General features: G+C 41.7%; 1 protein-coding gene and 1 non-coding gene across 3 annotated transcripts in view; both read right to left on the bottom strand.

Moving 5' to 3' along the window:
* Positions 1–24,296, bottom strand: part of RUFY1 (RUN and FYVE domain containing 1) — a 52,552-nt gene extending 28,256 nt beyond the window's left edge. For both annotated transcript variants that reach the window (XM_068979526.1, XM_068979525.1), the window contains exons 1-8: positions 24,217–24,296; positions 23,926–24,099; positions 22,465–22,582; positions 18,719–18,820; positions 17,029–17,152; positions 12,119–12,180; positions 8,509–8,574; positions 3,177–3,246 (exon numbers count right to left, since the gene is read on the bottom strand). In XM_068979526.1, the coding sequence (XP_068835627.1) occupies positions 3,177–3,246; positions 8,509–8,574; positions 12,119–12,180; positions 17,029–17,152; positions 18,719–18,820; positions 22,465–22,582; positions 23,926–24,085 (702 nt within the window). In that variant the 5' untranslated portion in view covers positions 24,086–24,099; positions 24,217–24,296. The remainder of the gene's footprint in view (positions 1–3,176; positions 3,247–8,508; positions 8,575–12,118; positions 12,181–17,028; positions 17,153–18,718; positions 18,821–22,464; positions 22,583–23,925; positions 24,100–24,216) is intronic.
* Positions 24,297–26,339: 2,043 nt separating this feature from the next.
* LOC138086720 (small nucleolar RNA SNORA11) lies at positions 26,340–26,470 on the bottom strand. The gene has a single exon (XR_011145426.1). It is a non-coding gene; the product is annotated as a small nucleolar RNA SNORA11 (small nucleolar RNA).
* Positions 26,471–27,311: the final 841 nt, after the last annotated feature.

The following is a 27,311-nucleotide window of genomic DNA, read 5'->3' on the forward strand; positions in this document are numbered from 1 at the left end:
CAAAACTTAGGACACGATGGGGATGCTATATACCAAGTGTTGAAAAGAGCTGTCATTTAGCCAAGGGATTATGGGTTTCCTGCCCCCTCCCCGCCATTCTTTTTAGTTTTTCTAGCCAATGAGCAAAAGTATATCTTATCACTAGAGAGATAATTAATGAATGTGGGCGTATAATCACTACCAAACCACTAAAGATGTGCCTGAGGAAAACATCTTCCTTGCCTTGAATGAGTTAACATAGTTTAGGGAAAAGTGTACAGGGGCAGGTGCCTTCATGGGTGCCTACATTCACAAGTAGTGAATGCCCCAACCAGCCTGGCCTTATCCAGCCTCTGAACCAGCCTCGAGAGAGAAGGTGAGGCTGGGTAAGGAAAAAGAAGCAAGACGTGTGCCCCCAGTGTGTGGCTGTGCTCTTAGCGTCATTCACGAACGGGGGGCCCTGAAGCCTTCTCTTGGTCAATGCATCTAGGTCCACTCGGACTCAGAAGCCAGGACTGAGGTTTCTAAACATAACTTCTGTGCCCAAGCTAAAAACTGTAAGGCTTGAAAGGAGGTGCTAGTTGCTACAAGGGAAGAAGCAGGCAAAAACCATATGGTAATTCCAGTCCTACTCTCTGAGGACACAGAGAGCACGCCCTGAGTGAGAGGTGTACTTTTCTCTAAAGCACATTTTCTATTACAACTGTTTGCTTTTGAAGAAAAAACAACCCAGTTGTTCAGTTTCAAAAGCTAAATTAGACCTTCATTCAAAGTGTGCCAACTCCCCTCGGAGTGGGAGAAAATATTCGCAAACAAAGTAACTGATAAGGGATTAATCTCCAAAATATACAAACAACTCATGCAGCTCAGTATTAAAAAAAAAAAATCCAATCAACAAATTGGTAGAAGATGTAAACAGACATTTCTCCAAAGACATACAGATGGCCAAAAAGCACATGAAAAGATGCTTAACATCACTAACTACTAGAGAAATGCAAATCAAAACTACAGGTCAGAATGGCCATCGCACAAAACCTACAGACTGTAAATACCAGAGAGGGTGTGGATAAAAGGAAGCCCCCTTACACTGCTGGTGGGAATGTAAACTGGTGCAGCCACTGTGGAGAACAGCGTGGAGGTTGCTTAAAAAACTACTCCTAGAGCTGCCATGACCCAGCAATGCCAGGCCTGGGCGTGTAGCAGAGAAATCCAGAACGCGAGGTTCATGGACCCAGTGTTCACTGCCGCACTGACAAGAGCTGGGACACCGAGGCAGCCTGGATGTGCAGCAAGAGAGGAGGGATAAAGAAGGTGCGGGACATGTACTCAACGGAAAAGAAAAGAATGAAATGGTGCCAACTTGCAGAAACATGGATGGACCTAGAGACTGTCATATCGAGTGAGGTAAGTCAGACAGAGAAAGGCAAACATCACATGATACTGTTTATATGTGGAAACTAAAAAACGGGTACAAATGAACTTATATAGAAAATGGAAAGGGTTACAGATGTAGAAAACAAACTTATGGTTCCCAGGGGTAAAAGGGGGAGGAAAGGGGTAAACTGGGAGACAGACTAACATATGCACACTGCTGCATATAAAATAGTTAACTAATAAGGACCTACTGTATAGCACCGGGGAAGGCAATGGCACCCCACTCCAGTACTCTTGCCTGGAAAATCCCATAGATGGAACAGCCTGGTGGGCTGCAGTCCATGGGGTCGCTAGGAGTTGGACAGACTGAGGGACTTTACTTTCACTTTTCACTTTTATCCATTGGAGAAGGAAATGGCAGCCCACTCCAGTGTTCTTGCCTGGAGAATCCCAGGGACCAGGGAGCCTGGTGGGCTGCCATCTCTGGGGTCGCACAGAGTCGGCCACGACTGAAGTGACTTAGCAGTGAAGCACAGGGAACTCTACTTAATACTATGCAATGGTCTATATGGGAAAAGAATTGAAAGAGTGGGTGTGTGTATTTATATAACTAATTCACTTCGCTGTACACCTGAAACTAACATACCATTATAAACCAACTACTCTTCAATAAAAATGATTAAAAAACCCTAAAACAACAACAACAACAAAAAACAAAGCATGCCACCTCATCTGGGAAAGAGTGAATCTGCTTGTTCTAAAATCAACTAAGGTCTCTCTGAGTGCCTCTACATGCCAGGTGTCAGGCAAGGCACGTTTATGTGGTATTAACCTAATGTAATCTATACAGCACTACGGTAAGGCATGACTTATCACCCAATTTGGAGATGAGGAAGTGAGGCCCAAAGGCCCACTCCATCCCCAGAGGAATCTGAGTGCTCCAGTTCTAAATGCCATGAAGTCTCTCCTGTGACGCTCATCTTTGAACTTCCGCCTCCTCTCACAAATCTGAGCTCCTCTCCTGAAAGCTGTTCGGTCATGGCCCTGAGAAGAGTGTAGGAAGTCTGCAGTGAGCCTTACACTGGAGTCCTCACTAACAGGCGTGCTCCGCGACTCCTCCCGGCCGTGAGCTGCCCCACGCCATGGGCGGCCGTCCTCCGGCCGCTCTCGCAGCGCCTCCCTCCCAGCGAGAGCTGGGGGGCCCGAGCAGCCCGGGACCGCTACCTGCGGGCGCGCACCCCTCCTGCTAGCAGGAGGCGAGCTGTGTCCACCGAGCGGACGGCCGGGCGCGGGCAGCAAGCCTCTTCCTCGGCCTCAGCCCTCCTTCTTCCTGGCCCTTCATTCTCTCTCTTCCTAGTGAGAAAGCAGAGAAAGACCACACTGTGGGGAGACGGGCTCCATGCACCAGCGAGGCCGAACCACCAAAGAGGCGGGTAAGGGTACTTCCACCCCATGGCAGAGCCTGCGCCTTCCGACAGCAGCAAGACACACTCATCAAGGCACACGTGGTAAAAGAGGGAGAGAAAGCACGTTCACAAGAGGGCCTGCACTTGTCTCCTACTGGGCCACTGTGGCGTGACGAAGCCTAAGTCACCGAGAGCTGGCTTGCAGTCAGCTGCACTGGCTCATGGGAGTCCTGGCCAGGGCAGAACATAGACATTCCGAGGATGAGAAATTCTGAGAGCGCCTGTCCTGTCTGCAGTTCCACCCAAGGTTAGCACTTCCCATTCCTGTCAGTGAGCAGCCCTGGTGAAATATACCAACCATAGCATTTCTCTTAGCCTTGGGTCATTCTGGTTTAAGCATTTCAGGAAGTTACAAACCTCTTCTTGAAGCTTTGAATTAGTCTTTTCCAAGCCATCTATCTTGGTTTGAAGATCCCCAACTGTGCAGCTGTAAAACACAAAATATTAAGTAAATGTGAACCGATGAAGGTTGTCTTCCCAATTTTGAAACAATGAGAATAGAGATTTCCAGATTTCCTGTATGAAATGGAGAGTCAAAGGGTTTCCAATTAACTCATAGATGAGGATTCTAAATATATATGTATATTAATTGAAAAATTTTCAATGTTTTCTTCCCCAACTATGCTACCCATTCGTTTTTTAGCCAACTGGAAAGAAAACAAGAGTTTCTCCCAACACAATAGATGGGAACCATCCATCTAAAGTAATATTTATACCAAGATATTGGTACTTTTGGGTAGTAGGATCAAAGTTGATTTTTACATCTTTTTATACTTTGTCCCATTTTTCACATACTCTTCAAGTAACATGCTCTGCTTTCATACTGAAAAATATACAAAAAGCTAGTGTAGACTTCATAAACAACACCAATAGCTACAACAATAATAGTAGTAATTTTCTTTTTGGATGATGGCTCTCTTTTGAGGCTCTCTTTCGGTCTAAGCATTTTAAATGCATCAACTTATGTAATCCTCCCCACAATTCTGTGAGGCAAATTTTATTGTTAATCTGTATTACAGATGAGGAAACCATAAATTTACATCGAAAAACTGAGTTCAAACCCCTATGAACCCAGGAAGTCTGCCTCTAGAACCTGCACGTTTAGGCAACAGATCCTACTACCAAAAACTGAGGTTTTTTTGTGATGGGGATATGTACCAAGAAACAAATCTTTCAAGGCTAGTGAACCAAGGTTCAAGAATCGGGTGGAAGATAAAAATACAAATTGACACAAAATGAAAAGGCACAAAACAAAAGATATGGAAGGAATTACAAGTTTAAAGAGTATGGCATTTTTAATTCTGTACTGACTATATAACTCACAAAGTATCAACAAAATTGCTATTTTTTCTTAGGAAACATAAATTTCCAAACATAAATCTTAGAACAAATCTTAGAAAACATAAATTACCAAAAAAGATATATCCTCAAGAGGAGAATATCCTCACTAGAGAAGGGAATGGCAAACCACTTCAGTGTTCTTGCCTTGAGAACCCCATGAACAGTATGAAAAGGCAAAATGATAGGATACTGAAAGATGAACTCCCCAGGTCAGTAGGTGCCCAATATGCTACTGGAGATGAGTGGAGAAATAACTCCAGAAAGAATGAAGGGATGGAGCCCAAGCAAAAACAACTCCCAGTTGTGGATGGGACTGGTGATAGAAGCAAGTTTCGATGCTATAAAGAGCAATATTGCATAGGAACCTGGAATGTTAGGTCCAGGAATCAAGGCAAATTGGAAGTGGTCAAACAGGAGATGGCAAGAGTGAACGTCGACATTCTAGGAATCAGCGAACTAAGATGGATCGGAATGGGTGAATTTAACTCAGATGACCATTATATCTACTACTGTGGGTAGGAATCCCTTAGAGGAAATGGAGTAGCCATGAGTCAACAAAAGAGTCCGAAATGCAGTACTTGGATGCAGTCTCAAAAACAACAGAATGATTTCTGTTCGTTTCAAAGGCAAACCATTCAATATCACAGTAATCCAAGTCTATGCCCCGACCAGTAATGCTGAAGAAGCTGAAGTTGAACAGTTCTATGAAGACCTACAAGACCTTCTAGAACTAACACCCAAAAAAGATGTCCTTTTCATTATAGGGGACTGTAATGCAAAAGTAGGAAGTCAAGAGATACCTGGAGTAACAGGCAAATTTGGCCTTGGAGTACGGAATGAAGCAGGGCAAAGGCTAATAGAGTTCTGCCAACAGAATGCACTGGTCATAGCAAACACCCTCTTCCAACAACACAAGAGAAGACTCTACACGTGGACATCACCAGATGGTCAACACCAAAATCAGAGTGATTATATCCTTTGCAGCCAAAGATGGAGAAGCTCTATACAGTCAGCAAAAACAAGACTGGGAGCTGACTATGGTTCAGATCATGAACTCCTTATTGCCAAATTCAGACTTAAATTGAAGAAAGTGGAGAAAACCACTAGACCATTCAGGTACGACCTAAATCAAATCCCTTATGACTATACAGTGGAAGTGAGAAATAGATTTAAGGGACTAGATCTGATAGATAGAGTGCCTGATGAACTATGGACAGAGGTTCACAACACTGTACAGGAGACAGGAATCAAGACCATCCCCATGGAAAAGAAATGCAAAAAAGAAAATGGATGTCTGAAGAGGCCTTACAAATAGCTGTGAAAAGAAGAGAAGCGAAAAGCAAAGGAGAAAAGGAAAGATATATCCATCTGAATGCAGAGTTCCAAAGAATAGCAAGGAGAGATAAGAAAGCCTTCCTCAGCGATCGATGCAAAGAAATAGAGGAAAACAATAGAATGGGAAAGACTAGAGATCTCTTCAGAAAATTAAAGAGATACCAAGGGAATATTTCATACAAAGATGGGCTGAATAAAGGACATAAATGGTAGGGACCTAATAGAACCAGAAAATATTAAGAAGAGGTGGCAAGAATACACAGAAGAACTGTACAAAAAAGATTTTCACGACCCAGATAATCACGATGGTGTAATCACTCACCTAGAGCCAGACATCCTGGAATGTGAAGTCAAGTGGGCCTTAGGAAGCATCACTAAGAACAAAGCTAGTGGAGGTGATGGAATTCCAGTTGAGCTATTTCAAATCCTGAAAGATGATGCTGTGAAAGTGCTACACTCAAGATGCCAGCAAATCTGTAAAACTCAGCAGTGGCCACAGGACTGGAAAAGGTCAGTTTTCATTCCAATCCCAAAGAAAGGCAATGCCAGAGAATGCTCAAACTACTGCACAATTGCACGCATCTCACACGCTAGCAAAGTAATGCTCAAAATTCTCCAAGCCAGGCTTCAGCAATACGTGAACTGTGATGTTCAAGCTGGTTTTAGAAAAGGCAGAGGAACCAGAGATCAAATTGCCAACATCCAATGTATCATCAAAATAGCAACAGAGTTCCTGAAAAACATCTATTTCTGCTTTATTGACTATGCCAAACCCTTTGACTGTGTGGATCACAATAAACTATGGAAAATTCTGAAAGAGATGGGAATACCAGACCACCTGACCTGCCTCTTGAGAAATCTGTATGCAGGTCAGGAAGCAACAGTTAGAACTGGACGTGGAACAACAGACTGGTTCCAAATAGGAAAAGGAGTATGTCAAGGCTGTATATTGCCACCCTGCTTATTTATCTTATATGCAGAGAACATCATGAGAAATGCTGGGGTGGAAGAAGCACAAGCTGGAATCAAGATTGCCGGGAGAAATATCAATAACCTCAGATATGCAGATGACACCACCCTTATGGCAGAAAGTGAAGAGGAACTGAAAGCCTCTTGATGAGAGTGAAAGAGGAGAGTGAAAAAGTTGGCTTAAAGCTTAACATTCAGAAACTAAGATCATGGCATCCGGTCCATCACCTCATGGGAAATAGATGGGGAAACAGTGGCTAACTTTATTTTTCTGGGCTCCAAAATCACTGCAGATGGTGATTGTAGCCATGAAATTAAAAGACGCTTACTCCTTGGAAGGAAAGTTATGACCAATTTACATAGCATATTCAAAAGCAGAGACATTACGTTGCCAACAAAGGTCTGTCTAGTCAAGGCTATGGTTTTTTCAGTGGTCATGTATGGGTGTGAGAGTTGAAGTATAAAGAAAGCTGAGCGCCGAAGAATTGATGCTTTTGAACTGTGGTGCTGGAGAAGACTCTTGAGAGTCCCCTGGACTGCAAGGAGATTCAACCAGTCCATCCTAAAGGAGATCAGTCCTGGGTGTTCATTGGTAGGACTGATGTTGAAACTGAAACTCCAATACTTTGGCCACCTGATGCAAAGAGCTGATTCATTTGAAAAGACCCTGATGCTGGGAAAGATTGAGGGCAGGAGGAGAAGGGGACGACAGAGGATGAGAAGGTTGGATAGCATCACTGACTCAATGGACATGGGTTTGGGTGGACTCCAGGAGTTGGTCATGGACAGGGAGGCCTGGCGTGCTGCACTTCATGGGGTTGCAAAGAGTCGGACACAAGTGAGTGACTGAACTGAACTGAACAAGAGGAGAAAAGCTAGATGAACTAACAACCAAGGAAAGATTGAAAAGCTGGCAAAGGATTGCCACTATACAGGCGCTTCAGATTTTCAAGGAGCTCATGAAGCAGAAGGTATTCCCAGGCACAGAAATAAGGCAAAGCTTTCTGATTCATTTTGCGAGGCTGCACTGAGACCATACCAGAAGGAAAACGATGGAACAATTACATTAGATTATGCCTTAAGAGAATGATTAAATCATTAAAGCTATGATCAAGTAGTTTATCCCTGTGGAAAAAATACATTAGTAAACTGTATCATGTCAATAGATTAAGGGACAAAAGTCAAGCTTAACTTAAAGAATGCTAAAAGGCGTTTGATAAAATTCAACATGTACTTCTTACAAAAGTTTTCAATAAACTAGGAATGAATTAAGAATCTCTCTCTCAAAACAATAGTCAGCATCATACCTCAGAGAGTTCAGAAATATGCTTCCTACATACTCCTTCCTTACATAAAGGATCTGAACACACCAGATCCTTTGCCTGATTCATTGGCTTTGGGGGTCACAGAGGGTGCTCCCATAGAGCACTGCTAATGTGCACAGTAAATTTTCTAAATGGGTTGAGGGTTCAGAGAGAGAATTGTATCTCCCAAAAATGTTAGGCTGAGAATCTCCATCCATTCCCCTCAACACCTGCAGCAACTAGTGTTTCATGACACACAGGAGCAGCTTTCCAGTTAAAAAGAAAACTCAAGATAAAGATACCTGCTTTCAAAAAAAAAAAAAAACAAAAAAAACTTGCTATTAAATCACTACTGAATTGCTTTCAAAGGTCTAACCCAGTAGTTTTCAACTCCTTTTCCTGCTCAGCACACTGGAGGGATGTGTGCTGATTCCCAGCAGCAATAGTGCTTTGTAGGCAGTGATCTCCAACTAAGTTGTTGTAGGCTGATGGGTGGAGAGTCAGGTTTCATTCATTGCTCTCTAAGTTACATAACTACACAGAACAAGGGACCAAAGGATTCCCCAAAGCTCTTTATCAAGAAATCATACTTCTATAACCTGTACACATGAGCACTGAATGACAATCTTTCTTCCTGATTAGGAAAAAAGTTAGTTATAAATATACGGCAACTCAAGAAAGTCCCATGAGGCAATCATTGGGCACTGAGAATGAACACTGGACAAAGAAGGGAGTCCTACCTTAAGTGCCGGTTAAGTTCTTCCACATAATTTTTTTGATCAAGGACATCTGTGATTCTTTCGTGCCTTTAAAAAAGGGCATAAAAATAGAGAAATTATTTTTTTGCAGTGAACAGGTTTAAAAAATGCATTTACTTATTTGGCTGCGTTTGGTCTTTTTGATGTGGCATATGGACTCTCCAGTTGTGGCGCGCGGGCTTAGTTGCTTCCTGACGTGTAGGATGTTAGTTCCCTGACCCACGATGGAACCTGTGTCCCCTGCATTATCAGATGGATTATTTTTACCACTGGGACACCAGCGAAGTCCCAAGGAATTCCTTTTACTCAGGGCTAATACTCTGTAATTGTCCCCCAACCTTCCAATTACATTGTCTGAGGACCAACGTCATTAATGCCATCAGGAGACCAAGAGACAGTCAGAGTGGAGTCACGTCTACACGGTCCTGAGTGAACCAGCATGACTGGCTGGGAAGACATGGAACACACTGGAAACGCTGCCTGGAAAGGACCCTCCCTACAGATGGTCCTCCCACCTCATCCCTAGCATTTGAGAATGCCACCAGGATGCAAGGTGGAAACACCAAAATCCATACGCGAATGGCTCCTGAGGTAGGAGATGAAGCAGCCCTTGGTATGCTGAAGGAAAAGAAGTTGGCTCATAAAAGAAGATCACAAGACTCTTCAAAACACAAAGCTCATTAGTCTGGGTTTGAAAAAAAAAAAAAGACATTGGGAATTCCTTGGTGGTCCAGTGGTTAGGGCTCTGTGCTTTCAATGCCAAGGGGGTGGGTTCAATTCCTGGTTAGGGAACTAAGATCCTCAAATCCATGCAGTGTGACAAATAAAACAAAACAACAACAAAAAATGGCATATATATTTATATATATAAAAAAAAGACTAACATTTTAAAGTTAGCCTCCCCCCACCAATTTCTTTACATACGTATGTATGTAAATGAGATTATTCAACCCACACTCATGCCACAGGTGCTGGATTTACTGGTCAGTATAGTTTATTATTATTATTTTAACCTTTCTGCCCTCACATAGCTTTCCCAGGTGACACATACTGAGAGCCTGTTGAGTAGCCTCTGTGCATATAGTCATAATATCGATCTATATTTTTATATATAGTATATGCAATTAAAATATAAAACAGATTTGGAGGTTTAAAAAAAATGGGATATATATACTTCTCAGTATTATACTTTTCTCACTCAATAATACCTGTGGAAATCCCTCTAAATCTACTATACACTAGGTAAGATTTGCTTTTTCTCATGTCTGTGTAATATACCACAGTGTGGAATATTTTGGATTTTCCACAATTCATTCAATTACAGATGTCCCTAAGTGTCCACAGGGGACGTGTTCCAAAACCTCTGTGGATACCAAAATCTGCAACTGCTCAAGTCTCTCACACACATGGCATAGCACGGCTGACCCTCTATATCTGTGGGTTCAACATCTGCAGGTATGAAAGGCTGACTGCATTCCCTTCAAGGTGGATCATCAGCTCATTTCCAGTTCTTTTCCACATTAAGAATATATTTTTAATTCCAAGTGAGCAAATCTTAGTACTCTGTGTGCATAAAGCATGCCTTCCTTGGTAAGGTGCACTGCCAGGATACTGAGACCAGGAGAGTCCTCAGTACGAAGGTGTGTGAACGACAAGTGGTGGATGTTTCTGGTAGAGGATTCAAACACAGCCCAAGGGTTTACAGTGAGACCCTCCCACACCTGTGCTCAGGTCCGTGTGCCTCTCTAGAAGTGACCCATGTATATGGAAGTACAACACAGAAACACAAGTGTTAGGTCTTCTTTATTATAACATAGATTTTAGCATGGTATACACATTGTTTGCTTTTCTTTCTCTTCTGTCTCTTTTTTCAGGGTGACTTCTCTTAATGCTCTTGTTAACAAGATGCATCCTTGTTAACAAGGATGAAGTAGTTACATGCGGCGTGAAAAGGCATCCAAGACACACTGTGATCAGAGTAAGTCTAGTGGCAACCTAAATATGTAATAGTGCTTTTCCATTTACATCCAAACAATCTATAAAGCAAATTACACTACCAACAAATATACATCTGCAAGGCATTAAAAAAAAAAAGACTTGGAAGGAGTCATGCATGAGTAGCTTCCTCTGAAGAAGGAGGCGGGGAGTGGGACTGAGATGGAGACTGGGGGATAGTGTGGATGGGGAAATTGCCCTTGTACGCTCTCTTCTTCCTCAGAGCCTAATTCCTCAAACAACAAGAACAGTAACGTATTACCATTGTCATTAAAAACAGCTATAATAAAAACTAAAATTTCAAACAGTGCAAAAACAAAAGTAGCATTCTTTGTCAGCAGTTACATGAAAGGATGCTCAACATCACTAATTATCAGGAAATGCAAAACAAAACTGCAATATGGCAACACCTCATACCTGTTAGAATGGTTGTCACTGAAAAGACAAGAAATAATACGTGTTGGCCAGGAAGCAGAGAAAAGAGAACTCTTGTGGAGTATTGGTGGGAATGTAAATGAGTACAGCCACTATGGAAAACAGTATGGCATTTTCTCAAAAAATTAAAAATAGAACTACTAAATGATTCAGCAATTCCACTTCTGGGTATTTACCCAAATAAAGTGAAAACTTACATGAATACATATATGCACCCCCATATTCACGGGAGCATTACTTACAATAGCCAAGATACAGCAACAACCTTCCTGATAGCTCAGTTGGTAAATCAGGAATCTGCCTGCAGTGCAGAAGACCCCGGTTTGATTCCCGGGTTGGGAAGATCCACTGGAGAAGGGATAGGCTACCCACTCCAGTATTCTTGCCTGGAGAATTCCATGGACTGTATTTTCCATGGGGTTGTAAGGAGTCAGACACAACTGAGTGACTTCCACTTCACTCCTTTAGAGCAACAACCTAAGTGTCCATCAGTAGATGAATGAAGAAAATGTAGTATATTTATATAATAAAATAGTATTCATCCATAAAAAAAATCCTACCATTTCTGACAACATGAGTGGATTTGAGGGCATTATGCTAAGTGAAATAAGAAAAATAGTGAAAGACAAATACCTTATGATCTTACTTATATGTGGAATCTAAAACAAACACAGAACCAAGCTCACAGATACAGGGACTGGTGGTGGTTGCCAGAGGCTGGGGAGTGGGGGAGAAAGGGAATGGGGTCACAAGGTACAAACTTCCAGTTATAAAATAAAGGAGGCTTAGCGAGGCAACGTGCAGCATGGTGACTACCGTTAACAGCATTTTATATATATAGTTAACGAATATAATTAAGTATAGCTAGTGACTATAGTTAATAGTACAACTGCATATTTGAAAGTTGCTAAGACAGTAGATCCAAAAAGCTCTTGTCACAAGAAAAAAATTCTTTTGTAACTAACTATGTTAAGGTCATGGATGTACGCTAGATGTACTGTGGTGATCACTTTACAATACATACAAGTATCAGACCATTAGGTTGTACACCTGAAAATAATATAATGTTATATGTCAATTACACCTCAGTTTTTGAAAGAGTAGCATTCTTTGCTAGAATTTCATTAAAATCACGAAGAGCAGCATACAATGCAGAACTTACTCTTTGCCGCCATCTAGATCCTGCACGTCTTTAATGTAGAGAGAAAAATCGATCACTCCAACCTGATTGAAAGAAAAGGCACCAGTGTAAATGGAAGATAATTCCCCCACTTTCCACACACCTTACTACCTTTAAAATGCATGGTGTTTATACGCCTATCTCCTTCCTAAACAGTCAGTTACATGGATGAGCTTAAAGTAGCAATCAAGCAAACAAACCGAAAGAAAAATAACCCCATCATCTTCGAGAAGAAAAACTTACTAAAAATCAGAATTCAAGGGAATATTCTGAAGTTTTACCACTTAGTAATGATTAGTTTTTCTGTCTTCATTCAACAATCAAATTGTTGACAAAGATCAACAAAGTTCTTCGGGTACAAAGTAATTAAAAAAAAAAAAAGAGAGAGAGAGACCTGGATCTTTCAAGCGGTGACCTCAGCTGATAACTCTGACTCCTTCTTTCCCCAAGTTGGGATGAAAAGGTCCAGTCTGTATTTCAGGGAAAATTCTCTGCTATAGGGAACTAGGGAGGTCCAAGATCCCTCAACATCTCAAAGTTAGGCGCTTTGTCCAGAAATAAAGCACCTGAGACAGAGTGAATGAGAGCCCTAGCCTGCCACCACGGACTCCAGTGAAAGTGAAGCCATTCCTTTGAAATACAGGATAATTGGGTCCATCAAGACAGAAATATGTAAATCAATCACATTGTAGCCATATTGCAGAACCCTCTGCAACCATAACAAAGAACACAGGGAATGAAAATGTAATGAAACGAAGAAAGCTCCAGGATAAAATTTTAAGTCAAAGAATACTATGTACAGCATTAACCCCAATTATATATATAGAGAATAGCAACCCCACTTATGTTAAAAGCCAAAGCTGTATGTGACGTCTTCTGCAACTTCCCTGCTGAGCCTCCCACCAATCTCCATTCCCAACCCTTGAACCCGGGTGGCCTTACTACCTGTCTTAACGAGCAGAAAGCAGCAGGAAGGAGGCTGTGACTTTTCAGCTAGGTTAACAAAGGCAGTACACACTTCGTCCTGGCTCTTTCCCTTGGGCACATGCCTCTGAAGTTCTGAGCTTCTACGGGGAAAGTCTGGCTACCTTGAGGCACCACGCTGGAGACCATGTGGAGAGGGCAAATGCAGACAGAGATGCCCAGGAAACCCCTGCTGCTCCAGCGCCTGCTCACTGCCCTTCTCAACTCAGAGGGCAGTGACAGCACATGCCTTCAGCCACTTCAGTCCTAGCCACCAACTGCCCATAATCACAGGTGTGCTTCAGAATCAACCTGCTGAGCCCAGCTAACCATCAACGATGAGTGACTGCTATTTTTAGTGTGACTGTTAATTTGTTACACTGCAATAGAAAGCCAGGAAAGATTTAGTCAGGAACAAAAACCTATGTACACATAAAGGCATAGAAAAAGTAGTCCCTCAAGTTTTTACATCACCTGTGGGGACAAAGTGGGACTGAAGGAGGAGGAGAAAAGGGAAGCTTGAATTTCACTTTTCACTTTACATGCTTCTATAATTGCTTAATTTTTTTCAACAAGCATGTACTTCTTCTATAATACAAAAAAGAGTAAAAAAAATATATACATTTGCCTGGAAAAAAGGAAACTATAGAAAGAATGAGAAAGAATTAATACCCAAAGTAGAAATTAATGGGACTAGAAGACAAATAAAGTCCTCCTCCCAAAGCAGGAGTGATGAGTAAAGAGCGAGATCTGGGTTTCGAGCTCAATGTGGCAGACAAACTCTGTCATGTGTACAATATTACAATTTGGAAATGTGAGATTTTAAAAAGCTGCAAGAAAATACTCTCATGCAACTAACAGAGGAGATCTGAATGAAATAAATGATTTCTGGAAAAATATAAATGACTAAAGGTTTTCATAAGGCTTGCTGCTGCTGCTGCTGCTTAGGAAACCAATAAACTGACCAAAGCGGTGCAAAAAATAAAAGTGGTCAAAGTATGCAGATCATAAAGAGCTGAAATGGTTATACCAGCAAGTTTCAACAAACATTTAAAGAAAAATAATTCTTGCTATAACCAACTTTTGCAGAAAATAAGAACGAAAAGAATATTATCCAGCTTATTTTATGAGGTTATACAATCCTGATACTGAAAAGTTACAAAGACAGTATAGAAAGGGAAGATTCAGACAACTGTCGCTTGTAAGTAGAAACACAAAAATCCCAAATAAACCACAGACATTAAGTCTAGGAATACACTAAAAGTATATGTACGATGACCAAATAAGATTTATTTTAAGAATGCAGGAATAATATCACAATAGGAAGCCCAAGAATTAATTCAAGTATAATTATGGGCTAAAAATGGACATGACATCTCAATAGATGCCAGAAAGTGTTGGACAGCATTCAATATTCATTTTTTAAAAATTAATTTCTTTATTTTAATTGGAGGCTAATTCCTTTACAATATTGAGGTGGTTTTTGTCATAGGGGTTGGGACGGCAGCACACATGTACACCTATGCCTGATACACGTCAATATTCATTTTTAAATAAAAATGCAAAGTTAGAAGAGAACAGCACTTTCTAAACATGAGAAAGAGGGTCTCTCAGACAGCAGCAGCAAATACTCATGCTTCATAGTGACATGCAAGAGGCATTATGTGGACGATAAGAATAGGCCAGGGGCTCAACCACATCTATTATTTAATAAAAATCCCAGACAAATTTTTATTTTGGAATCCGACAAAATAAATGATGTTCAAGGTCATCTGGCAGAATAGAAAATGGACAGCCTCAACTAAATCTGAAAATGTGGCATAACAAAGTAGGTAGGAGGTGAACTGCCAGAGCATGAAACACACTATATGGCTTCGGTAGTTAAAAGGCTATGTTACTAGCATAGAAATAAAAAGATCCAGAGACTAAACAGAGAGTCTACAAATAAGCCTCTGAGTATAATGGATATTTCAACACATGATCAAGGTGGAATTTCAAATTAGTAGGCAAAATAATGATATTTGATACATGATACTGAAAGAACTGGTTTACTACTGTACTTACAGGGAAAACAAACCCTGAGAGAGCAGAAAAAAATTTTATAACAAATATTCTGACAAACGGTAAATATCCTTATCTATAATAAAGGAGTGGAAAAAGATGGAATATTCAAAAAAATGGGCAAAGGATATGAACAGGTGAACCACTGATGGCTTGTTTAATGTTTGTAATACAAAATGAAAAAACCTTGTATGATATTTATAATAAAACATGAAAAAAAAAACCAACAACTCCATCATCCTAGTTTCAAAAACACAAATTTGAGATGAAGAGTTTTTTCTGTCTGGTTGAAAAAGACCAAGAATGCTCACATGCTTTCACAACACTCATGCAGAACTTGTACAGTCTGACGCAGCAATCTCAAAACTTATCCTGAGAAAATAAACGGACAAGACTTAAACACAAGTATAAGGATATTCATAACACTGTCATTATAACATGAAAATGACTTACATTAATAAGTACCGGTTAGGGAGGGAAAATCAAGAAGGAGGGGATATATATATTATATATATAATTATATGTATATATATAAAATTATGACTGATTTGTGTTGTTGTATGGCAGAAAACAACACAACACTGTAAAGCAATTATCTTTCAATTAAAAAAAGTATTGGTTAAATAAATTATTGTCTATTCATAAAATGGATGACTCACATGGTCATTTTAAATGGTTTATATCTCTTGACATCAAGAGCTGTGTGGAACACACTGTTAAATAAAGAAATTGCAAAATGGTGTTCTTGGAATAATCACATTTTGGTTTAATGAAAAAAGAAAGCTCCAAACATCTGCCTCTGAGATACAAAGATACACACACACTCACACCTTTTATTCATGTGCTGGAAGGATATATCCCAAAATTTAACACTGAATCAGCTGTTTCTATGAAACGGGACAATATGTGATACTTTGTTTCTTTTCAAAAAAACTTCTTAAAAAAAAAAAAAACTTCTTTATATTTTTTGAAAAATATTCAACAGGCCAAAACAAGAAAACTACTGGCGAAAAAAAGAAGCTGATCTGGTCATGGAGGGATTGGGGAAGCTTTAGATTCATGTTCAAACATGTAGTGGGAAGAAGGTGGGGCAGCGGCCCAGCCACAGTTCCTGATGCCCTGAAGTGGGGTGGAGGTTATAATGGGGCAGAGTGTCTGGATTTACAGCCTCCAGCACCTCGAGCTTAGGCCTCAGCCCTGGCTACTGGCTCCCGTGCAGGAGGAAAAGCCCATCACAAGGCTGTCTCCAGCAAGGGGCACTCTGCACCTCACGGCCTGAAAATTCCTGCTCCGTTTTACCATCTGACTTTCCAAATCTCTCCTGAGTCTGTTTTCCCACTCCTCAAGCAGACTTGTCTGCCCCAGACTTCCTGACTTATCTGCTTCATGTTTCTCCATTCCCCATTCTTGGCTGCTTCTAACTCATGACCCGGATAGTTGCTAGCTTCAACTTTCTCAATCTCAGGCCTGACCATTTCAATGTACTGCCTAAAAACCTCCAATGGTTCCCGAAGTTCCAGGGACAAAAGCTGAAGCCTCTAACATGGCGCTGATGATGTAACACCTGGGCCGGCCTCCACCTCCACCTCACTCACTGAGCAGGCTGTGTCCTAGCCACGGAGAACCATTTCCTGTTCCCAGACATGCCCTGCTGTCTGTGTGTGCCTTTGTGCCTTTGTCCGAGCTATTTTTCGCTCTTCCCTGAGACTTTTGCCAGCTGTTCCAGCTTTGGGCCAGCACAGCACCCTGCACAGCCCTTTACCAGATACCCCCTGCCATCTGCCCCTTCTTGCACACGTCTGCAAATCCAATGTAAAATCCCTGGCCCAAATAAGACATTTGATCTAGAGTCAAAAGTCCCACCTTACCTGAGAATCCAAGTCTTCTCCTTTTAAGCAGAGGTTGGCATCAAGCACATTGAGTCCCACCAGCAGACCAACAATCACCGTCCCTTCTTCCTCCATCATTAATGCCTCAGGCTCGTAGAACTCACTGAAAGAGATGGATAACACCGGAACACCTTCACCACCTGCTACTGGACCTATCCTGACTTTTCACCTCTTAGCTCGTGGCCTGGCTGCCAGTTTCACCAGCAGCCAGAGGCTGCCTTGTGTGCATGCCCTTCTGCCTTTTATTCCCTCTCTCACTCTAAGTTCTGTGATCTCTTCCCTCTCCTCTCTTCCTGGGGCTTAGAATGGACCCCTCCCACCTCTGGTCTAAGGTTAACTTCTCTGGTTGGACCCTGGACCCCAGCTCTTCTCATTAGGCCCCTGTGTTCCTAAACGCCACTCTGTCCCTCTTGTCCACCTGGCTGCTTCTTTCGTCTTCCTACGTGAACTACTTCTACACTCACATTCATGTCAACATGAAGTGCAATCCTGTGATCTCCACCGCCCCCGACCCGGAACAACACTCTTCCCTCTCTCCCGCGTCCCGGGGAACACTGCCTGCTTTGACTCCCTTCCCTCCCAGTCCCCCTGGCCACGTGTAGTGAGGCTCCATCCGTCAACGTGCTGGTCACCAGCGATTAGCTAATATACCAGCGTGTGTGTGAGTGCATAAGAACTTGCTATCCTCAGAATTATTTATTTATTATCGTTTATTTTTGGCAGTGAGCCATGTGGGATCTTGGTTCCCAGGCCAGGAGTGAAAGCTGTGCCCTCAACAGTGGAAGTGTGAAGTCTGCACCACTGGACCAGGAGGGCAGTCCCAGAACTAGCTGTTTAGAACAAAATCCGTACCTCAAAGTTATTCAGTATAACGGTCAGAGAAGAGTACAAGGTACGTAAATTATCTGAAATCAGTATTTATCATGAAAGCATTTGTTCAGTAATAAGCCATGACTTGAAAACAATCGAAAATTTTGGATGATAGGCCATACTGTAAAAGATATTTTTATTTCAGTTAGATAAGAGCATTACCTCTATAAAGATTTTTTTCCTCATAAATTCTCATATCATAGAGAAAATTCCTCTTATAATGATGTCCTTTGTCTAAAAAGTTATAAATATAAAAAATGAATCCAGTCATAAATTTCAGAGATAGTTTGTCTTTACTGATGCCAAGAGATATAAAAGTTTACAAACTGAATATGGAATCCTAAAGTAGGTAATCTAGGTATGTTCTCTTATAAAAAGCAGGGTTTTACAATTTAAAATTGCCCACTGAATCTAGCTCAAGCCATTTCCCCCCTATTATCACCCAATCAAATACTATTTTGTTGAAACTTAATGGAGTATGCTGTCAGTTACCCGATCTTAGGTATTTTTGAAGAATTACCTTCAAAATGAAAATATGAATCTTCATTCATAAAGATTTCAGACAGTGCTCAAAAAAAAATTCTGCTATTTAAAAAGTAAGCCACAGAATAATTACACTTCATAATAATCTGAATAAAAACTGTACAGGCTTGTTCAGGTTTTTGCATTAACATCTTACAGAGAAACATGAATGAACCATTTGGCCAAGTCAATACATTCGTATTTCAATTCCTAATGATGTACAAAACTATGTCCTAATTACGAAGCAAAAACTAAGCGAAGATAGGTGATGAAATACCTCAAGAGATTTTTATTGTCTACAAGCACTTTCAGATAATCTGCCAGTTTCTTCTGCATGAGTGCAAGATAAAGCCAAGCTCTGCCCCTTCCCACAGCCGTCCTGTAATGCAAACAGAGGATCAGCCTATTAAAGCATTACAACAGCAAAAACAAACGGAAAAAAAGCCAACTTAGCCAAGGGGAAATACACACACACACACACACACACACACGCACACGCTTGTGAATGCAAAGCTTCCCTGGGGGTTGCAGGATCACTCTGGGAAGGCTGAGGAAATGGCTCACTGCATTTTTTTTTGGACTACTTGAAGTCTATATCATAGGCATACATTTCCCTCCCTCCCCCTCAAAAAAAAAAACACACACACACACAACAAAACCAGCAAAATATTTAAGCCAGAAACATCTGATTTCTGGAACAAATACAATTAGATAAAACTTTGTATGTACTCATAAATTTCACAGGAAGCCAGGAAATACCAGGTTAGATTGTATCATGGATAAACATGCTTTTACATTTATTAAAGTACTGAACTCACAAGATTTCTAAGGCATTAGCTGGAAATTTATCACGTCGAGTTTATTTTTGGCACAGTAAAATACACACAATATGAAGCTTACCACCTCATCCATTTCTAAGTGTACTGTTTAGTACTGTTGGGCACATTCACGTGGCTGTGCAACCAGTCTCAAAGGTACAATTTTGATAAGATCTGTTTCAAAAGAAAAACAAAAAAGCCTCCCAAATATAGACCTAGCACTATTGAAGGAAAAAAAGATACTGTTCTAAGCAGAGTAACTGCATTTGTAATGTCCAAGAGAGCATTAGCGGTACTGCTGTAATCAATATCTGCCTCAAAGGGCTAGAAGGCACACAACTTAATATAAAAGGCTTTGGATTCCCCCCACCTTTCAATAAATGATGTGAAGTTCCAGTAAAAGAAGAAAAGAAATAGGAAAAATGCACACTGACATGTCCTGCTTGGTGGGGGTACAAACTGGCACAATTCTTCCAGCAGCAACTTAATGCCAAGCAGTTTCTCAAAGTTCTGCATCTAGCAACGTAAGGCAGTAACTGAGGATGTACACAAAGATGTGTGTTGGGTTTGGTCAGCACTGCAGTTTGGAAAATGAGGATTTGAAGACAACCACGAAGCCCAAAGTGGGAGGGGCTACACAACAGAACGCTATGTGCTCACTTCAAAAACAAAGTTGCGGATGAATATTCAATATGGAAAAAGGTTTAAAGTCTACTATTAAATGGGAAAAAAGCTACAGTATGTACAGTTTAATACTTGGTGTTTTCCCCAGTTCTCCTCTGTTCATTAATATACTGCTCCTAGTTAAGGTTCACTTCCCAAACATTTTTCTGCACTGGAAATAAACACTAATTTTTTTTCCCTTCTTACAAAAATATTAGTATGTTACATATGCCATTCACTGAATATCTGTCATTTTGCCATTCTTTCTGTACACAGGGAATTTCCTGTTTATGTTTTCATAGCTTTAAGGTGTTTCACTATTGGACTGTGCCATGACTTATTTACCTAGTTTTTAATCTAGGCCATTTCTAATCTTCTGCTGTTACAAATAATGCTGCAACAGACATTTCTGTACATGTGTCATTTTCACATGTTAGGTCTATGAGATAAAAGCCCTAGAAGAGGAATTACTAGGTCAAAAGGGAGACGCACTGGTGGCTTCCGTGGTTAGCGCCAAACCGTCTTCCATGAGGAGCGCAACAGTGATGCCACTCGGGGAGGCAAAGGCGAATTAAAATAGAATCTTCTTTATTTGTCTGCCTGACTTTGTACTGAAAGGATCTACAAGGATATTGACCAAGATATTAATTGTAGTTTTGTTTTTTCTGAGTAGTAAGCTAATAGAAGCACCTTTTTTGCTTGTTCTTATTTCCTAATTAAAAATTATGTAATAAGAAAAAAGACTGTTTTTAATTTCCAAAAAAGGAGAGAACCTTGTCTGTTGTCTGGGTTTAAATGCCAATACGTGAAATCGTATTCGTTGTAAAACAGTATGTTTAATAATGAACCATGATATGAAAACAATGAAAAGTTCTGGGTACTGGGCCACACTGTAAAAGACATTTTTATCTCAATTAGACAAGGAAATTAAACTCCAGAGAGAGGACTCTCAGGACTCAAAGTCTGTCCTGCAAGTTTCAAACTACCTCAGAGCAAACAGTCTCTATTCTCCAAAAAATACTAATCATAACTTCCAAAATACTGTAGAAATTTTAGAACTTTTGCTGCTGTTTCATGAAATAGTAAAAACACCACAGCTCTTTATGGAGCAAAGCCAGTAGTCTTTTCTCACATGGCTCCCAAAAGGCTACTACTCCAGAGGCATCAAGAAGAGGGAGCTACTCTGTATTTTCTTTTTGGCAGTCAAAGGCAGGATTTTGATACTTAAAACTAGTTACTTGTTTAGCATCCACAGTGTTAATAAGGGAACAGAAGCAGTGAGTTCAGCTGAAAAGAAGCTCTTTGTTAGCATAACAAGACTTCAGAAATGCCCCTGTGCCTAAGTGGAAGTAGAAGCCTGAGTGCAGGAGAAGGCAGAACCCTGCTCTATCCGATCAGAGCACCCAAGGACAGGGTCTCTAGAGGGAGCGAGCTGGCTGGAAGGGATGGACAGTAGGACCACACACAGAACAACTGAAGAAACAAGGCAGATGTGGGAGGCTCGTGACAGTGACAAGTAAAAGGGCTAGTTGCTCAGTCATGTCCAACTCCTTGAGACCCCATGGACTGTAGTCTGCCCATGCAATTTTCCAGGCAAGAATACTGAGTTGGTATCTATTTCCTTCTCCAGGGGATCTCCCCACCCAGGGATCGAACCCGCATCTCCTGCATCGCAGGCAGGTTCTTTACTATCTGAGCCACCAGGGAAGCCCAGGAAGATCACAGCTGGTGGGGGTGGCGGGGTGGGGTGGTGTCACCAAATAAATATATGAAAGTCTGTCACCTGCTATAGGCTTTCACCTTAGGTGGCACAGGCCCACAGGGCTGAACCCAGGTCAGAGACAGAAGGCTTAAATCCTCAGCAGCAAATGAGTTTAGCAAGATGCAGAGGGTTTCAGAGGCCAGGAGACCTGTGTTCTCTTCCTGGTTCCACCACTCAGTTGCCAAAGGACCTTAAGCAAGTTACTTAACCACTCTGAGTCTCAGTTTCTGCACTTGCAGATGGGAACACCAACAGCTTAGCTCCTAGGGATTTGTGGAGGATGAAATGAAATAATGAAGTGCTAAGGCATTGTCCTTAGCACAATGCCTGGCACTTGGCAGGGCCTTAGTCATGGCGGCTAATGCAATTACCCTAAAATGGAATGGGCTGGCTCTGCAGAAGGTCAAAGAGAGCCTGGACAGTTAGGTTCCTTGTGGAAGACTCTGCAGGGGGCTCTTGTATCGACCCCAAGATCTCCTTCTCCTCCTGGAACTGCTCTTGCAGTGACAATACTTTTTCATTACAGAACCTTGTATGACAAGCAGGAATCACGGTCCTCATTTTAAAGAAAAGGAAACTGAGGCTCAGAATGGGGCAAATTTTGCTCGTTTATGTGGAGATTGAGCAGCAGAGCTGAGACTAAAGTCTAAGTAAAGTGTGGCTTGTGCTACAGTCTGTTCTAAATTAGAAGATGCTTTATTAGCAAGGAATTGAGAAATGGATAAATACAAGGGAGTTTTTTTTTTAAACATCAAATTGATGTAACTACTTCTCACTCACTTTAATTCTGGTAGATTTCTGACACTAGTGGCTATATCTGATGCTTCTGGACAAAGTTTCTCCACCAGCTCCAAAGGACCAAAGAAAGATTTATTTTGGCCAATAAAACTCTTCTTAACTAAAAGGGAAAACAGAAGTATTATTCATAAGAACAGTTTGCAAAACGTCTTCAGGCGCCCTCAGTCTCTCTCCCAAAAGCCAAATGAAAGCTATGGAGCTGCCCTGCTTACTTCTTCTGATTCAGTCTTGGGGACTGGGAGAAGCCAAGTACCAAATGAGCTCTCCCTGCTTCTGATGACAGGGTTTTTCTGTCATACCCATTATGCTCCCTCAAGTATTTATTGCCCACAAAATAAAACAAGTGCTCAAATAATCATCTATGAAATCCTTGCCCTTCTCCCTCTTACCTGATGCCAAAGTCAATTCTTGATTGACTTTGTCAAATCATCATCACCATCCCTCATCTGAACTGCTGCCAATAACCTCCTAATGGGTTTCCTTGCTCCTAATATTGTTACCACCCCACCTTTCTAATTTGTTCTCCACATAGGTGAAAGTTTTTTTTTTTTTAATGTAGGTTAGATCTTATTTTTCCATGGCTGAAAATCCTCCAAATACTCATGAAATAAAATCCAACTCCTAACTTGACCTTTAAAGGCCAACGTGATTCAGCCCATCCCAACTACCCTGACCTCCTCTCCTCCTGCTTGGCATGCCTCACTTACCTGGTGTCTTCAAACCAAAGTTGGTCCCACTCAAGACCTCTGCACCTGTTTTGTTTTTCTAGAAAGGCTCTTGCCCCAAACCTTTGCATAGTTGACTCCTTCTCTCCTTTAGCTCTCAGCTCACATTTCACTCCCTAGAAAGACCTTCCCCCTTTACCCTAACTGGAAAGATTTTCCCTTGATTCTCTATCTTTTAACCAATCTTGCATCCCTGAATTAGTAGCATTTTGCAACTATTTTGCTTCTGAATTTGTTGTCTTATCTCCTCTCTAGAACTGTGCTGTCCAAGGTAGCCACTAGCCACAAGTGGTACTGAAATGTAGCCAGTGCAACTGAGATATGCTGTTAAGTGTAAAATACACAGTGGATCTTTAAGCCTCACTTTAAAAAAGAATGCAAACTATCTCACTAATAAGGTTTATACTGACTATACATGTCAAAATGATACTATTTTGGCTATATTGGGTTCAATAAAATAAATTACTAAAACTTCATGCGTTTCTGCTTTTTAAAAACGTGGCTACTAGGATCTCGGAAATTACACATGTGGCTTGCATGGCATTTCTACTGGACAGCGCTGCTCTAGAATGTCATGTCTTGTGGGCAGGGATCTTGTTTGTTTTGTGCACAGCTGTTATCCCAGCACCCAGAACAATGTTTGGCATTGAAGAGGCTGAGCGAACTTAGCCTGAATTTTCACGCCCCCGAAGCCCCCCGCCCCACCGCCGCGGCTCACCTCTCAGCCCATGTTTGAGGCAATGCTCCAGCACTACAAAGAACTGCTGCAGGGGGGCATGATCTGCATCCAGGCTGCGGCCCAGGCTCAGGGCAGACTGGAGCAAGACCTTGATGCTGAGTTTCATCATGTGCATCAGGTTGACACGCTCCTCCATCATCTGGCCCTTGGAAGCTGGGGAGCGGAAGCAGGGACAGCTTCGTTAGTGCACTGAATGCAGTCCCGGGTGAGGAGGCTAGACGCAGAACAACGAAGGGAAGACCCGTCGGCTGGTCTGCTCTGAGCACTCACGTGCGGATTAACTGGAGTTCTCAGCCAACCGGCCCCTAACCCCGGGAGGTCACAGGCTCCCCGGGCGGCTGAGGAGGTGGGTCAGTCTCCGAAGGCTTCTCCCAGGTAGCTCCGCGCGTTGCTACGGCGACGGCCCTATCAGCACTCACTGCGATTGGTGTCTCCCACGCCCTTATTCCATTTTCGACCAATGGAACGATGCATACTCCAGAAAGCCTTGCCCTAAGCTAGAAGGCTTGCTGGGAAAGTGATCTACCCCCTCCCGTTCCTATTGGAGGAGTCCAGCTCGAGGCCACGCCCCCAGAGCGCGCGGGCGCCATTTTGACTTCTCTGCCAGGAGGGAGGTGGCGGCTTCCGGGCTTGCTTGGGGTGGGTCGTATACTAGCCAGAGGGATTCTTGAGCCAGCTGTTTTGTCTGTGAGTGCCACCCGGAGCATTCGGGGAAGCACCCATCCCTTGGTACAGGGCTCAAATTCTCGTTGCCCGTCTTTCATACACAATTAGTGGACTGTTAGTTTCACAGTTCTTTTGTAAGGCAAAACTTAGAATAAAATGCAAGCACTATAAACTGGTTCAATTAATAAAAGTTCAATCATTCAAGGTTTTTTTAATCTTTATTTTATTACTATTATAAATAATTATAAAATATAATGTGCTATGAAGTTTCTTTGTATTAATTGTATTTATACTTAATAACCACTGGAGTTCAGCAATCTTTCATTAGATTATTTTTCATTTTGTTAGGTCTCATTTCAGTTCTCCATCTCCTCTGTTCATGGGATTCTCCAGGCAAGAATACTGGAGTGGACTGCCATTTTCTTCTCCAGGGCATCTTCCCAACCCAGGGATCCAAGGCCCGTCTCTTGCATTGGCAGGCGAATTCTTTACCACTGAGCCAAGAGGAAAGCTCATTTAATATGTAAAAATGTATAAAGGTGAAACAAATTTTGCTAAAAAGTCTACCCTGAGTTAATTTTTTTTGGGGGGGGGAGAATTTTTTTTTTTTAATAGTTGTAAGTTTATAACAAAATTGACCGGAAGGTACAGAAATTCCCTTCCCTCACATGCATCTGGAGAAGGCAATAGCAACCCACTCCAGTACTCTTGCCTAGAAAATCCCATGGACGGAGGAGCTTGGTGGGCTGCAGTCCATGGGGTCCCTGTGAGTCGGACACAACTGAGTGAGTTCACGTTCACTTTTCACTTTCATGCATTGGAGAAGGAAATGGCAACCCACTCCAGTGCTCTTGCCTGGAGAATCCCAGGGACAGGGGAGCCTCGTGGGCTGCCGTCTATGGGGTCGCACATGACTGAAGCAACTTAGCAGCAGCAGCTGCACATGCATCAGTTCAGTTCAGTCGCTCAGTTGTGTCCGACTCTTTGTGACTCCATGAACCGCAGTTCGCCAGGCCTCCCTGTCCATCACCAACTCCTGGAGTTTACCCAAACTCATGTCCATTCAGTCCGTGATGCCATCCAACCATCTCATCCTCTGTCCTCCCCTTCTCCTCCTGCCCTCAATCTTTCCCAGCATCAGGGTCTTTTCAAATGAGTCAGCTCTTCACATCAGGTGGACAAAGTATTGGAGTTTCAGCTTCAACATCAGTCCTTCCAATGAACATGCATAGCTGTTATCAAGACTGGAACTTTTTTTTTAAAATAAGGATGAACGGCATTGACACATGATAATCAAGGTCCCAGCTCATCCTCTATGTTCGCTGATGAAGTAAGTAGTATTGCACCTTCTCTGGGTTTGGACAAAAGTATAACATCATTACATTATAATGACGTCATTATAATGTCATTCAAAGTATTTTCACTGCTCATAAAAACTTCTGTACTCTGTCTATGCATCTCCCTGCTAACTCCAGGCAACCATTGATCTTTTTATTGTCTCCATAGTTTTGCCTTTTCCAGAATGGCATTTAGTTGGAATCTATTTTTCTTTTTTCTTTCTCCTTGACAGGTTCAAAGCCTTTTTAAGACCACTCATGGCCGACCCATGCACGGATCAGAACGGCTCTAGGTGGCAAGCTCCCTGACTAAGCACTGCAGCTCTTCTTCCAGTATCGAGACCTGTCCCACTGGTCCTGCCCAGCAGCCACATGGAGGTGAACAAGGACACAGTTTGGATATTTGTTCATTGACACACTAGAAGATTTTGTGCCTCTTGTCACAGTGAACCCAGATTCCTGTCTGGTGGGTTGCAAACAGATGAGCCATTTATTTAGGCCTTCTGCTCTATGTGCAACCCAATCCATGACAAATTCTTACCAAGTGACCTCTCAAGCCCTGGAAACTGTCACTCTGGAAATTAAAACTGTTATAGACCCTCAAACTATAACCTACTTCCCGCAGGAAAATAAGCCCTGGTTGGTGCACCCCTCTCTCTGCACCAATGCCACCTTTTGGTCTTTTAAATGTTTGCCCCTTGGATTGGAGGATGGGGCGGGGAGTATATGGTTGTTTACCAGTTGTTCATTATATATGTTAAGCAGACTTTCATGTTTATTGTTTCTTAGTATTATTTCTATGACTTGCCTGTTAAATCTTTTAACTTTCTTGATTTGTTTGCTTTTGTCTTATGGGTCTGTGTATTGTGGATATTAATCCTTTGTTTACCCGCTTTCTTTCATCAGCAATAATTAATATGGATATATAGTTAAAAGAGCATATATGTGTATAGCTAAATTGAAAAGAATGATACTATGACTGTGAATTTATAATACAAGTATTAAGTAAATATGAATGAAACTCAAGACAGCCTGGGACTGAAAATGCTAGATTCTCAGCAAAACCCAAGAAGACAGCTATTGGGAAAGAAAAACTGGTCTAAATATTTCATCTTGGTTTTGGAAAAATAAAAACGGATTTTAAGTAAAGCATCTGGGTGGGGATGGTATATTTTAAATATTGAGAGACTCCTATGTATTATTTATAAATCTGAAAAGTTTAATGAGATGGGTGATTGGGTGCAGTCTCAAAAAGGCAGAATGATCTCTGTTTGTTTCCAAGGCAAACCATTCAATATCACAGTAATCCAAGTTGATGCCCCAACCACTAATGCTGAAGAAGGTGAAGTTGAACGGTTCTAT

This window comes from Capricornis sumatraensis, chromosome 9 (genome assembly GCF_032405125.1).
Source record: "Capricornis sumatraensis isolate serow.1 chromosome 9, serow.2, whole genome shotgun sequence".
Taxonomy (NCBI): domain Eukaryota; kingdom Metazoa; phylum Chordata; class Mammalia; order Artiodactyla; family Bovidae; genus Capricornis; species Capricornis sumatraensis.